At 49.1% G+C, this 12,805-nt stretch overlaps 1 protein-coding gene across 1 annotated transcript in view; it reads right to left on the bottom strand.

The window, feature by feature from the left end:
- FA2H (fatty acid 2-hydroxylase) overlaps window positions 1-10,339 on the bottom strand; it is a 49,345-nt gene extending 39,006 nt beyond the window's left edge. The window contains exon 1 of the mRNA XM_036440837.2: window positions 9,962-10,339. Coding sequence (XP_036296730.1) covers window positions 9,962-10,231 — 270 coding nt within the window. The 5' untranslated portion in view covers window positions 10,232-10,339. The remainder of the gene's footprint in view (window positions 1-9,961) is intronic.
- Between the last annotated feature and the right edge of the window lie 2,466 nt (window positions 10,340-12,805).

The raw sequence follows: 12,805 nt of genomic DNA, 5'->3' as shown, positions 1-12,805 counted from the left end.
CATTGGGAAAGAATAGAGTCCAAAAATAGACCCAAAATATATCTGTGAATGGTGGATGTGTGAGGAAGTGTTCTGGGGTGTGTGTGTGTGTGTTTAAATCACTGGGGAAAATAGAATATATTTCATAAATCTACTGGAATAACCAGTTTGGTCATTTGGAAAAACATAAACCTAAAATAATATCTATTTTGTTCCTTATTCCAAAAAAATCATAGGTAGGCAAACCATTTAAGCAAAAACAAACAATAAAACGTTAAGCATATGTACACTAAAATATTTTGTTTTTAATGTATGAAATCCTTAAGATAGAGGTGGTCTTTCTAAGAATGATAAAACTAGGTATCTTTTCCTACGTGAAAAATTTAAAGATTTAAATGGAGGAGAAAACATTAAAGAAGTCAAAAGATAAATGAAAACTGGAGGACCGATAGTGATACATATAATGGGGAAAAGGATATAAAAACATCCTTTATATATAAAGAGTGATTGTAAATCAAGAAGCAAAAGACCCCCTATGGTTTAATCTCATGCCCACGATTCATCCCTCATGGGTATGCAATGGAGACTCACATTCTGGGATCTCCCAGAGCTACGTTTCCTCATCTATCATACGGGAGAACTGGCATCTACCCCACCTTCTTTAAGGATTCAGAATAGAAATATATGGGAAAACACTTGTAAAATGTTAGTGGCTATGCAAACTTAGGTTTGGTTACTCCTATTTGTCCAGGGCTTATTGTTATCCAAGTGTTCTTGGATCTGAGTACCTTAAGATTTGAGTTGCAAAGGACAGCAACAATCACTTTCACCAGCCACTGTTCACTCCTACTCAAATAAGTCCCCTCAGTCCACCTCGGCAACGTGATGGTTGGGGCTGCTATCAATGCAACAAAATGCAAACGGACTGTAAAGTAAAATTAAAAAAAAAATCAATGCATAAATACAGGAAATGTTATGAAGTCAGTGAGAGCGATAGAGAACTGTTTTACTCACAACTCCATTGCCAAATAAGGATCTGGCAAAGTTAAAATGGAAATACAGGCAATAACAAGGAGAGCCTTCAAAAGACAATGACCAAAGGATCAAGAGAAACCCTTAGCCCTTAAGTACTCTTGCTCATCTTTAAAATAAACAAACAAACAAACAAATAAATAAATAAATAATGATTTCAAAAAAGAAGGGAGCAGGAGAGAGAGAGAAACATCAATGATGAGAGAGAATCATTGACAGGCTGCCTCCTGCACGCCCCCTATTGAGCATTGAGCCCGCAACCAGGGCATATTCCCTGACCAAGAATTGAACTGTGACCTCCCTCCTGGTTCATAGGTTAGACACTCAACGACTGAGCCACACCTGCTGGATTATTCTTGCTAATCTTTATGATCAGGCTATGAATAGCCAATGAGAAGTTGAGAATGTCACATCATGCTTCATACAGTTTTATCAGAAACACCACACATATGCACAAAAACACTACTTGACTCATTATTTGCTCGACTTATGAATTGACGTGCAATTGCAATCTGAATTTTGCTGCCACAGTAAAATAAACAAAAAAAGCATTTGGTTCCTTTTTAAAGATAACCAATGTCCTTCTTCTGACCTTCTGCCCCATTTCCTATAACATTTTGGTCTTTATTTAAAGCAGATTCCCTTTAAATGACCTTTTATCTTCAGAGTCAAGGACTTTACTACTTAAGTTCAAGGAATAACTGAACATTTTATGGCGCCCTGTCTCCAACCCGCACAAGTCATTATGTATGGCGCTCCAAAGGGTCTTGCCTTGCCGAAACCAGTTTGGCTCAGTGGATAGAGCATCAACCTGTGGACTGAAGGGTCCCTGATTTGATTCTGGTCAAGGGCATGTACATTGGTTGTGGGCACATCCCCAGTAGGGTGTGTGTGTAGGAGGCAGCTGGTTGATGTTTCTCCCTCATCGATGTTTCTAGCTCTCTGTCCCTCTCCTTTCCTCTCCGTAAAAAATCAATAAAATATATATATTTTTAAAAAGGGGTCTTGCCTGAAACAAGAGAAAGCAACCACTCAATCGGTTGGTCTGGCCTTCTCCCTGGTTTACAGTGATGAATACACGATCATGGAAGCTGTATTCCTCAGCCCATTCCTCTGTGGCAGCCGGTCTCAAAGTTGGGCCTTGAATTGACTTTAAAGTTTGAGGTCTTCCTTTAATCTCTGTGGGTAAATGATGCCCGTTTCATAGACTTTGATTATTACATAAGACTATGTATTAGTGACTAAGTAGGTTACTACAGACTATTAACATTCAGAATCTATAAAACTAAAACTAGCCATTCCTAGAGATCCGTATGTTCTCTGATTCTATTTTCCAATGGGAAATCTGAGCATCATGCGATAATAGACAATGTGTACATGTTAAACATTAATAAAACAACTTTTCCATTTTAAAATAAGGTTCTACTCTCCACAGAAAAATGTAGAGAACTAGAATTCTACTCCTTTTAAATTCTATTCCTTTTTCAAGGAGAAATTAGGACTAATTCACTTAGGCAATTATCAATCAAGTTTGTTTAGATTGTGGGATCCACTCTAAGTGTGCCGTCACATGGATTTGCATCATCAGAATTTCTGGCTATTAGCTTTCCTATAATAGGACTTTAAGACATTCTGTGTGCATTGGCGTTCAGGTATATTAAAATGAATCCCCCCAAGTTTGCTTATCTGGTACTGCTACTTAAATACCTGGCAATATGCTATCAAAGTAAGAAAACAAAGTATTTGGATAATTATGTTTAGGGGCAATGCTTGATGACAAAAAATCCTGAGTCTGAGGTTTCTACTTCTCAATGCTAAACTTTCTAAGTATTGCTAGCATCAAGTTTGTTGTTCTCCAGATTTATTTTTCTGGACCAAGCTCCTTTTCCATTGGTGAGCAAGAGCAGGTGGGGAGAATGGACATTAGAAGCCTTCTGCCAGCCCTAGTCGGTTTGGCTTGGTGGATGGAGTATTAGCCTGAGGACCAGAGGGTCCCGGCTTCGATTCCAGTCAAAGGCATATGCCTGGGCTGTGGGCTCGGTCCAACATGCAGGAGGCAGCCAGTTTATGATACTTTCCCTTCTCCTCTGAAATCAAAATATATATGTTTTTTAAAAAGAAGCCTTCTGCCCATCTTAGATGAGTGGCAATTGGAGGAGGTTGGTGAGTTCTAAGGCTACATGCTGTGGAGAGATTTGCACGAAAAGGCACAGGGAAGAGTAAAGAGAGCAGGAAGTCAGGCAACCCGGGTCCTGCCTGAGCATTCAGCCATGGACAGCCATAAGGGGACTGGTCACAGCTCTGGGAGCAATGAGGGCTCTCGATGGGTATTTTCTTTGATTAACTTCACTTCTACCCTTCTCCACGGGCACGAGTAAACTGCAGTAGCCTGGCGTGGAAGGTGTTTTGCCAACTCTCTCTCTCTCTCTGATGGCAAATAACTGAGGGCAAAGGCAGAAACGAATAACTCGTTTGATGGCCTCCCATCAACTCCCAACCCTTTTAACGAAGAAAGAATTAGATCTTTTTTTTTTTTTTTTTACATTTTACTTCTTGAAGTATCTTGTGTATGCCAATATTACCACTTTCCTTTTCAGTTATGCACACATCTCAGTGTTCCAAGCAGCTCATTAATTCTTTTATTCAAACATTTGTTGGTTCCTGTTGGCATGCACCAGTGTGCTAGTGTGTCCTAGAGAACCCCAGACGAATCAGACAATTCTAGTCTTTCGAGAATTTATGTTGGTAGAGAAGATAAGACACATAGTGAAAAATACAACAAATGAGGAAGAACATTATGAATGCCGTAATTGTAGGTACAGGTAAAGTGCTATGAGAGTTTGGGAGGAGAAAAACCAGTTCTGGAGGGAGAGGTAAGGCAAGGACCCCTGGAAAAAATAGCATTGGAACTCAACTGAAAGGATGTGGCAATGGGGAGCCATTGAAGACTTAGAAGTACCATGGTAACATAACCACGTTCTCCAGAAAAGTTCACAGGCAATGGGGTGCAGGACACATTGGCAGGAAGAGACCTACCTAAGAGATTGCTGCCATGATGACCGTAAGATGCTCTGGCCAACGTAGGGTAGGAATGGAGAGATGTCCTAGAGGGAGGACTAAGAAGGCTCACAAAGGCCAGCCTGTGGTCTGTCCAATCCGTGGGCTCTGCTCTTCCCAGTTATCCCCATTTCCCTCTTCTATAGCCTGTGGATTGTCTAGGAAAGAACAGGCAATGGAAACTGCTTCTGTCAAGAGTAAAGGAGCCAAAACTGGTTTGGCTCGGTGGATAGAGCGTAGGTCTACAGACTGAAGGGTCCCAGGTTCCATTCTGGCTGGGGGCATGTTCCTTGGTTGCGGGCACATTCCTGGTGAGGGGTGTGCAGGAGGCAGCTGGCCAATGTTTTTCTCTCATTGATGTTTCTAGCTTTCTATCCCTCTCCCTTACTCTCTGTAAAAAAAAATTAATAAAATATATTTTTTAAAAAGAGTAAAGGAAACACAGAATCTCCCATAGTATCAAGTGGAAGAAGCTGTACAGCAGAGCACACACCACGTGCTCCCATCCTAGCTTTGTGCACTTTTCTTAGAAACAAAGAGCAAGAGAAAGGAGTGATGGAGACTGAGGAGCCATGAGCAGGAGTATAGGTCGTGAGGTAGGTGGAATGATGCAACCCCTCCAACGCCTGTGTCTCAATCCCTGGAACCTGGGAATGCGTTGCCTTTTACAGAGACAGCAAAAGAGACTTTGCAGGCGAGTTTAAATTAAGGTCCTTGAGATTATCCTGGATTATCTGGGTGGGCTCAAGGTACCCACCAAGGTTCTTAAAAGTGAAAGATGGAGGCAAAACCGTCAGAGTCAGAGAGCAGAGGTCCCCGTGATATGGCTGGGGCCATGAGCCAAGGAAAATGGGCGGCCTCTCAAAGCTGGAAAAGCCAAGGACACAGACTCTTCCCTGGAGTCTCCAGAAGGAAGGCCACCCTGCCAGTTCATTTTTTGACTTCTGCCCTCCAGAATGGTAAGGCCATACATTTGGGTTAAGTCCCTGGGTTTGTGGTAATTTGTTAGAGCAGCGACAGAATACTAGTGCTGGCTCAAAACCAAAAGGGCGTGGTGTCCAGGAGTCAAGTATATCAAGGAGTGAGCACCAGGCCAAGAGCTGCTGCCAGGCCAGGGGAGATAAGGTGGGAACTGACCACCAGGGTCAGTGAGGTAGTAGAGCAGCTTTCAGAGGAATGGGGTGCTTGTTACCCGTGTGTCTGAATGAATGAAGACAGCATGTGGACCAATGATGAGTGTGTGCCTTAAGGAAAGTAAGTACAGAAAGGGAAGGTGATGGATGCTGCTTGGGTATCAGTTTGTGGTTTTTTTCCTTGGAATGTTCCCAAAGGTAACGACTCTTTGGTATTTCTGGATTCCTGTTTGTTCCTTTTTATTTCCCTCAGAGAATCCTAATTTCTGATCTTCCCTCCCAAATTGGGTCTCGAAGCCCCCTTTTCACGGGATTCTGAGGTGACCCCAGGCAGCACTCCAGAAGCCTGAGTTTCCTGAGATACCGGGGTCCCTGGATGCTCTACCCGTTGGCCCGAGACTCATCCTCCAGACAAGACTCGCCTGGCGCCACAGCAGGCCAGAGCTTGGAAGTCCCTGGCAGGTACCAAAGGGTGGTGGCTGCTGATCGGCCAGGCAGCCTCACTGAGAAGCCCTCTTCTAGGTGAGGCAAATCTCAACCCCCTTCCATTGGCAGACTTCTCCCGGCCTCGGTGCTCTACAGGTGGGGGCAGTTTGGCTAGTTCCCCAAGCGTCATTTTTTTTTTAAACGGATTTCTCAGCTCAGACAAGCTTTCCAAGTGGGGCTGTGCTCAAGATGTTCTGGAGCCTGGGGTGGGGTGGGAACCCGGAGTCTTCCTGCACTTAGATTTCCCCTCCCTTTCATCCATCCTCATGTAGTCGCTCAAGCCCCAAGCTGTGGACGGTCAGAGGACATGCACGCAGAGACATCACGGTGAAGCCAACAGCAGCGGGGAGCTGGGGCTGGCCCCCCTCCGGGGGCTTCTCAAACAGAGGGCTTTGTCTGCACCGTGGTCAGATGTTTGCCCCTGGGGAGACCGCTCGAGGTGTGTGTGAGACGGGGAAGAATGAGATGCCCGTTCCCAGGCACCGTCCTCCTGGTGGCCAGCTTCTGGGGAGAAAAGGATTCCGATGGACTGTGATGGAAGCGGTAGCTCTCTCACCAGAAAAATGCACAAGCTGTGCCTTCTTAAACACATCGTCATCTCTGTCATCAATTCCAGGAAACAATCCGCAAACATCACGGTTAAGAAGCTCTGCTCCAGCCCTAACCGGTTTGGCTCAGTGGATAGAGCGTCGGCCTGTGGACTAAAGGGTCCCCGGTTTGATTCCGGTCAAGGGCACATGCCCAGGTTGCGGGCTTGATCCCCAGTGGGGGCGTGAAGGAGGCAACCAATCAATGATACTCTCAGCATTGATGTTTCTATCTTTCCCTCTCCTTTCCTCTTTGAAATCAACAAAAATATATTTTTTAAAAAAAGAAGCTCTGCTCCATATTTTTCAAAGTATGATATATACTCCACTGATGGTGCCCAAGATGATTTTGGAGGGGTATGAGGACAAGAATTTTCATTTTAATAGGTCAATATTTATTTTAAAGTGCTTATAAAAACTGCGATTTCATTGGTGGTATTGCCTACAATGGCTAAATGGTAAGCTAAAAGGTGAGTCTAGTTTCTGATAAATGTTAAACAGAATAGTCCAAGTGGTATGCCAATTCAGAAAAAAACGGGAACAGTGATTCATGGATGACTCAAACCTGGGAAACAGTGCATATGGTCTTGGGAGGATTGAACCTAAAGTTTTTTTCCTTTCCTATTTCTTTTTCTTTCTTTCTTTTTTTTTTTTTTTTTTTCTTTTTTAAATGCCGGTTTCAGCTCAATAAATGAACTTTGTGACCCACTAACAATGTGAGCTCCAGCTGGGAAAACACCGTACCGGCCTTCGGAAGTCACGGTGAGAAGAGGGCCTGGCTTCCCTGCACAGTCATCGCTCTCTCACTTGCTCAAGGTGGGCAGCTTCACTCTCTCAAGCCCAAGGTCAAGGCAACAGCAGACCTTGTCTCATCCCCACAGTATGCTGGTTCAAACGAGTTTGACTTGTTTTGTGTGTGTGTGTGTGTGCCTTCGTGTGAGTGTGAATGTGTGTGTAAGTGTGTACACAGAGGGGTGTGGCAAAGTAGGGAACAGGGGAAACCGATGGGGCCAGGCCTTCTCCCTGGAGATTTCCTAGGGCTCCAGGAGGCTTCCCGCCAAAGACCCCGAGAGGGGCAGCAACCAGAAATGAGCCCCAAACGACAGGGTGGGAGCCTGATACTCCCCTTCCCCATCATCACCCCTCTTGGTCCTCACGTGACAGGAGCTGGGCTCTCACCTCCGGGTCCAGCAGAAGGAGAGAAGGGAGGTGGAGAAGGCAAGGAGGTTGCTAGAAGGGCTTAGCGAGACAGAAGAACAGACATGTCTTGTCTCCACTCAGGCCTTGCGAAGAGGGCTTCTCCCAGGAAGATTTCTCCTCGAATTACCTCTCTCCCTCAGCTTAAAAACAACCCTATACTAGTTTCTAGAACAGACATCTGTACCGGAAGCTGACAGCAACTGGAGGACTGGGTGCGCTGGCCACAGGTTTGTGTGTGGTTCCTAGGTTGGGGCGGATGTACGGATGCCTGCAACAGGGTCACGGCGGGCAAGGGCAGGGGTAGGAACCAAACTTGGTCTCGGTATTCTCCGAGTGCAGCCCCCAAGGGTTGCAAAGCAAAGCGGAATCACGTCCGCGGAGCTGGGGGGCGGAGCCCTCTCGGGCAGCTGGCCAGGAGCGATGCTCCGATGGTACAGGGAGGAGAAGCCACACCCCGAGGCGCCTGTTTGTGGACGCAGCGATAACGGAGGGCGGCTCCCCTGTGCCATCACGAGCCTTAGAAGCCTCTAGTCTCCTGGTTCCAACCTCTCACTTCCTGCCCTCAGGTTTAGTGACATCAGTGGCTACACCTTCTGCCCCTTCAGCACGACCTGGCACTACACATCCACTTCCGAGATCAAATCGGGCTCCCGCTGCAGAATGCCAGCTCCTGGCAGCGTCCCTAGGAAACCTCCCAGATTCAAACCCCCTCGCCCCTCAGTCACAGCCTCCGCAGGGGCAGCTGCCATTAACCTCTCACCTCGGGCTACGCAGCAGCCCCCTGCCCAGGCTCCCTCCGTTTCTTCTGGCTCTGCAGCCAGGGTGCTCATCGGAAGATGCAAATCTGACCATGCCACACCCGCGCTTAAATCCCTCCCCCGGCTTCTCATTGTTCTCCGAATCAAGTTCCGAATCCCCGACCACAGCCCAGAGGGGAATGTGGCCCCAGCGGCTCTCGGGCCTCCTCCCACGTCCATCTGCTAGCTCGTCGGCTTTGGGCAGATTCCTTTTATTTCTGTCCCTTGACGATGCCAAGGCCTTACTCTTCAGAGCCTTCACAGGTTCTGTTCCCTCTGGCGGGAATGCTTCTCCCATCCCACGTCACCTCTCCCTGTAAGTGTCATTTTCTTTAAGACAGCTCTCCTGGAACCCCCCCACCCACCTCCAGATCCATTATCTGCTCACATCGGATAATTAAGTAATCACAGTGCAATTAGTACATCCCTCCTCACTCCTCATTAGCTTGTTAGCTCCACGGAGACTGGCATTGGTTTTACCCACTGGTGCCTCCCCAGCGCCTCCCTCAGGGCTGCCAACTATTACGGGGTCAAGTGAGTGAGTGAGTGAATAGATGATTGAAGAATTAGGCAAGTCCTTTCACCCAAAGATCCACAAGCAACGTGCGAGGGCCATCTTGGAAGCAAGAGCCAGAAGGAGGGAGCAACGATTGCTTTCCGTCCAAGCACGGAGGCCCGAGCACGATGTCACCAGTCCTACCGCCAGGCCTGGAGAAGGCCCAGGGAGTCAGCTTGACCTCTGGCCTGAGCCTGCCTGGAGCCCTGGAGTGGGAGGCAGTATCAGTTTTGGAATCAGATACACTTTTTGGAATCAGATACCCAGGCTCTTTGGCCTTGGATAAATTACAGGGCCACCGGAAGCCTCAGTTTCCACATCCTAAAATGGGAATAACAGAACCTTCGCCGGGCTCACTTAGACGTTTAATCGCCGCCAGGAACCTGTACGGCACAGCAGCGTGCAGCCGCAGAGAGCAAATCCCTTCTCCCCGGCAAACTGGCTCAGCCCTTTCCTCTCCCCCTTCTGGACACCCAAACCCGTAGGCAAGACAAGGAATGAAGGGACGTTTGAGGGTTGGGAGGACAGAGTCCTCCATTCCTGCCCACCCTGACCTTTCCATCCACCCACAAGAGGGCCTCGGGCAAGACTGGGGCAGCACCGGGGGATCCCGACTAGCTGAGAAGGGCGGATAACCCGTGCCTTTTAGGGGCAGGAATAGGGTGAGACGGGGACGGGAGAACAAACAGGTAAGCTTGGAAAGCTATTCTTCAGACCGAAGTAACGAGCAGCTGCCAAAAGGGAGAGGCCCATAGAGGGGACCAGGAAGGAAAGCCTGGGCAGAGGAGGGGCTGAGAAAAAGTGGTCCACCTGGTCAGAGGGCAGAGGCTGCAGGGAGAACAGATAGGAAGGCGGGGGTCATTGCGGGGCGCTGGGAAGTAGCAGCTAGAAGAGGGGCCAGGGTTAGGGCTGGGAGGGAGAGGAAGGGCAGACTCCTGGCGAGGAGGAGGTCAGGGGCATTGACTCGCGTGCTGGAGAGAGGAAAGAGGAGACGCAGCGGGGAGGGCGGGCGGAGGTGGTCACCTTGAGTCCTCCTTCCTAGAGGGCAGGTGCACGGGGCTTGGAGAGCTGGGGGAGGACGGACTGGCCGAGGGGGAGGGACCCGGGACCCCGGGCCCCGCTGTCCCGCCGTACCTGAGCGTCTCCTTGCAGCTCGCCCACGTAGTACTGCTCCAGCCAGCGGCGCGCGTTGGCCGAGTGCCGGTGCGGGGGCCCGTCCAGGTCGCCGCGCACGTCCTGGCCGGCCCGCGCCCGCAGCAGCTGCTCGCCCCCCGGGTGCTGCCGCAGGAAGCCGGTGAGGTCGTAGAGGCGAGCCCCGCAGCGGACCCAGCAGGCGCCGGCCGCCAGGCGCTGCTGGACCTCGGCGGGCGAGAAGGAGGCGGCGGGGGGCGGAGCGGGGGCCATGGCGGGAGAGCGGGGCGCTCGCGCCGGCAGCTCGGAATCCGGGCGTCTGCTCCGCGGCCGCCCAGCGCGCCTCTAACATCCCCGGAGCCGCGGACGCCCTGACGGGCCGGCCGCCACCGCACCTGCTCATTTGCATACCGCGCTCCCATTGGCGATGCCGGAGGGGGCCCCTGTCCTCATTGGCCCGCGCGGGAGGCCAGGGGGCGGGCCCGGCGCTGCGGGCCGCCTGCCCCGTGGCCCCCGCGCAGGTAGAGGGCGCGCCCGCCCGCCAGGTGTGTCCCGCCGCCGCCGGAGGAGAGCGGAGAGGGCGGCCTTCTGCAGGCGGAGCCAGGCTTCCTCTCTCCGCGGGCTGAACGGACCTTCCCGGCGGCCGGGTCGCCGCCGGATCAACTCTTTCTGCTTTTGCTTTTCTGGGAGGAAATTGCAGTTTTTCCATCCTCAGGCTCCGGGATAGGGCGGGCAGGACGGAGGCGAGTGAGGCACTGGCATGCGGCGCAACATGCATGAGGACGCCTCCACGCTCAGTAATTACAGTTTATAACTTTTAAAAAGTCCTCACCTGAGGATATGATTTTCACTGATTTTGGAGAGAGGGGAACGGAAAGAGAGAGACAGACACACGCAGAGAGACACATGGATTGGTTGCCTTCTGCATGCAGTCCAGCCTGCATCCTCGCCTTGTGTGCTGACGCTGATGGAGACTCTAAGGCAACTCGTCAGTGCACTGGAGCCACACCAACCAACGGAGCCACACCAGCCAGGGCGATAGATAACATTGTAACGTAATTAAAAAAAAAAATCATTGTTGCACACGAATAGGAATGTCCTTCATGACACTTAAAATGGTAAATTTTACAATATGTATATTTTACCACAATCAAAAGATATGTTATAATTTCTTTTTAGAAAAAAAAAATCATATTGGCAAACCACAGCCTGCAGGCTAGCTACCTGTTTTCTGCAAGTAAACTTTTATTGGATTTGGGACTAGGGAGGTGAGTGAGGCAGGATGGTTGAAAGTGAAGGGTGAGATCTTGTCTTTGATCTATCAAGTTTTGGGATTTTGTTCATTAGGAGTGTTTTGCACAAATGTTGAATTTTTTAAATCCTGCATTAAAATATTCTTCATCTTGATTGCAGGGTGTGTGTGTGGGGGGGAGAGGGGGGCGGCGCGCATTTGGCATGCCCTTGAGTTTTGTACCCAGAACTACTGCCTCACTTGCCTCTCACTCTGGCCTCACCCTTCAGGAGAGGACGGAGGATCCTGTCTCCATCACACAGGGCAAACTAGGGACCAAAGGGAGAAAAGCCCTCTGCTTGCGCCAGATGGAAGGGAACACGGGGTGCTCTCTGGTTTTACTTATAAGAGGGAAGAGGTGCACACATCATTACTTGCCCAGCAATTGGAGTTCTCCTTTGACCTCATGATTTGTAATCAAAGGACCCTGGTACTGAGGCTGCCCCATCCAGCGGGGCCTCAGTCTGTCAGGAAAAGGTATTTTCGGGGCCACCAGTGCTGTGGAGGACGTCAACCATGCCCAGAGTCGGGAGAGTTGTCTCTTCTTTCTCTCCCCCTTCCAGGCCGCTCCTGGCTCACCCTCAGGGAGTAGGCAAGAGTTGGGCTGTCGATGCATCTGCTGTGGAACTGCTTCCCAACAGGCCTGGAGCCGTAGGTCAAATGGCAAATACATCGTCACCCTTACACCAGTTCACACCTACTCAGCTCCAAATACCTGGCGTGTGCAAAAGCAGCCAAACACACACACCTGTGGGTTCTTCCTGCTGACAGTGTCTGTGGGAAACCCCCATGTGGATTTCTCACCATTGCCTTAAACTCTCCTTCTCTCAAGTCAGCCAAGCAACTTAAGCTATTGACTCAGGATGATAATACTTTCTCACCACAGGTCGCTTCATATTTGGTATTAAAGATACAGTATAGTCCGCTTGCATGGCTCCATGGTTGAGTGTCAATCTATAAACCAGGAGGTTACAGTTCAATTCCCAGTCAGGGCACATGCACGGATTGTGGGCTTGATCCCTGGTTGATGGATCTCTCTCATCACTGGTATTTCTTTTCTTTTCTTTTTTTTAAATAATATATTTTATTGATATTATACAGAGAGGAGGAAGGGAAAGAGACAGAGAGCTAGAAACGTCGATGAGAGAGAAACATCGAACAGCTGCCTCTTGCACACCCCCTACCGGGGATGTGCCTGCAACCAACGTACATGCCCTTGACCGGAATCGAACCTGGGACCTTTCAGTCCGCAGACCAACGCCCTACCACTGAGCCAAACCGGTTTCAGCATCACTGGTATTTCTTTCTCTCTTTCTCTCTCTCACTCCCTCTTGCTCTTCATCTCCCTTTCACTCCAAAATCAATAAGAAATACATATGTATATTTTAAAAGATACACTATATAAAGGTGTATACATAACATTAATGGCAATCTTGTTTATAGACTAGAAGCAACCCAAATATTCCTCATTAGGGAATGGTGTATTCAGACATTTAAATGCTATGTAGCCATTAGGAAGAACGAGACAGATTTACTTGTACTGATAAGAAAAAATC

This window comes from Pipistrellus kuhlii, unplaced genomic scaffold (genome assembly GCF_014108245.1).
Source record: "Pipistrellus kuhlii isolate mPipKuh1 unplaced genomic scaffold, mPipKuh1.p scaffold_m20_p_17, whole genome shotgun sequence".
Taxonomy (NCBI): Eukaryota; Metazoa; Chordata; class Mammalia; order Chiroptera; family Vespertilionidae; genus Pipistrellus; species Pipistrellus kuhlii.
This window is presented reverse-complemented; position numbering and strand designations above follow the sequence as displayed.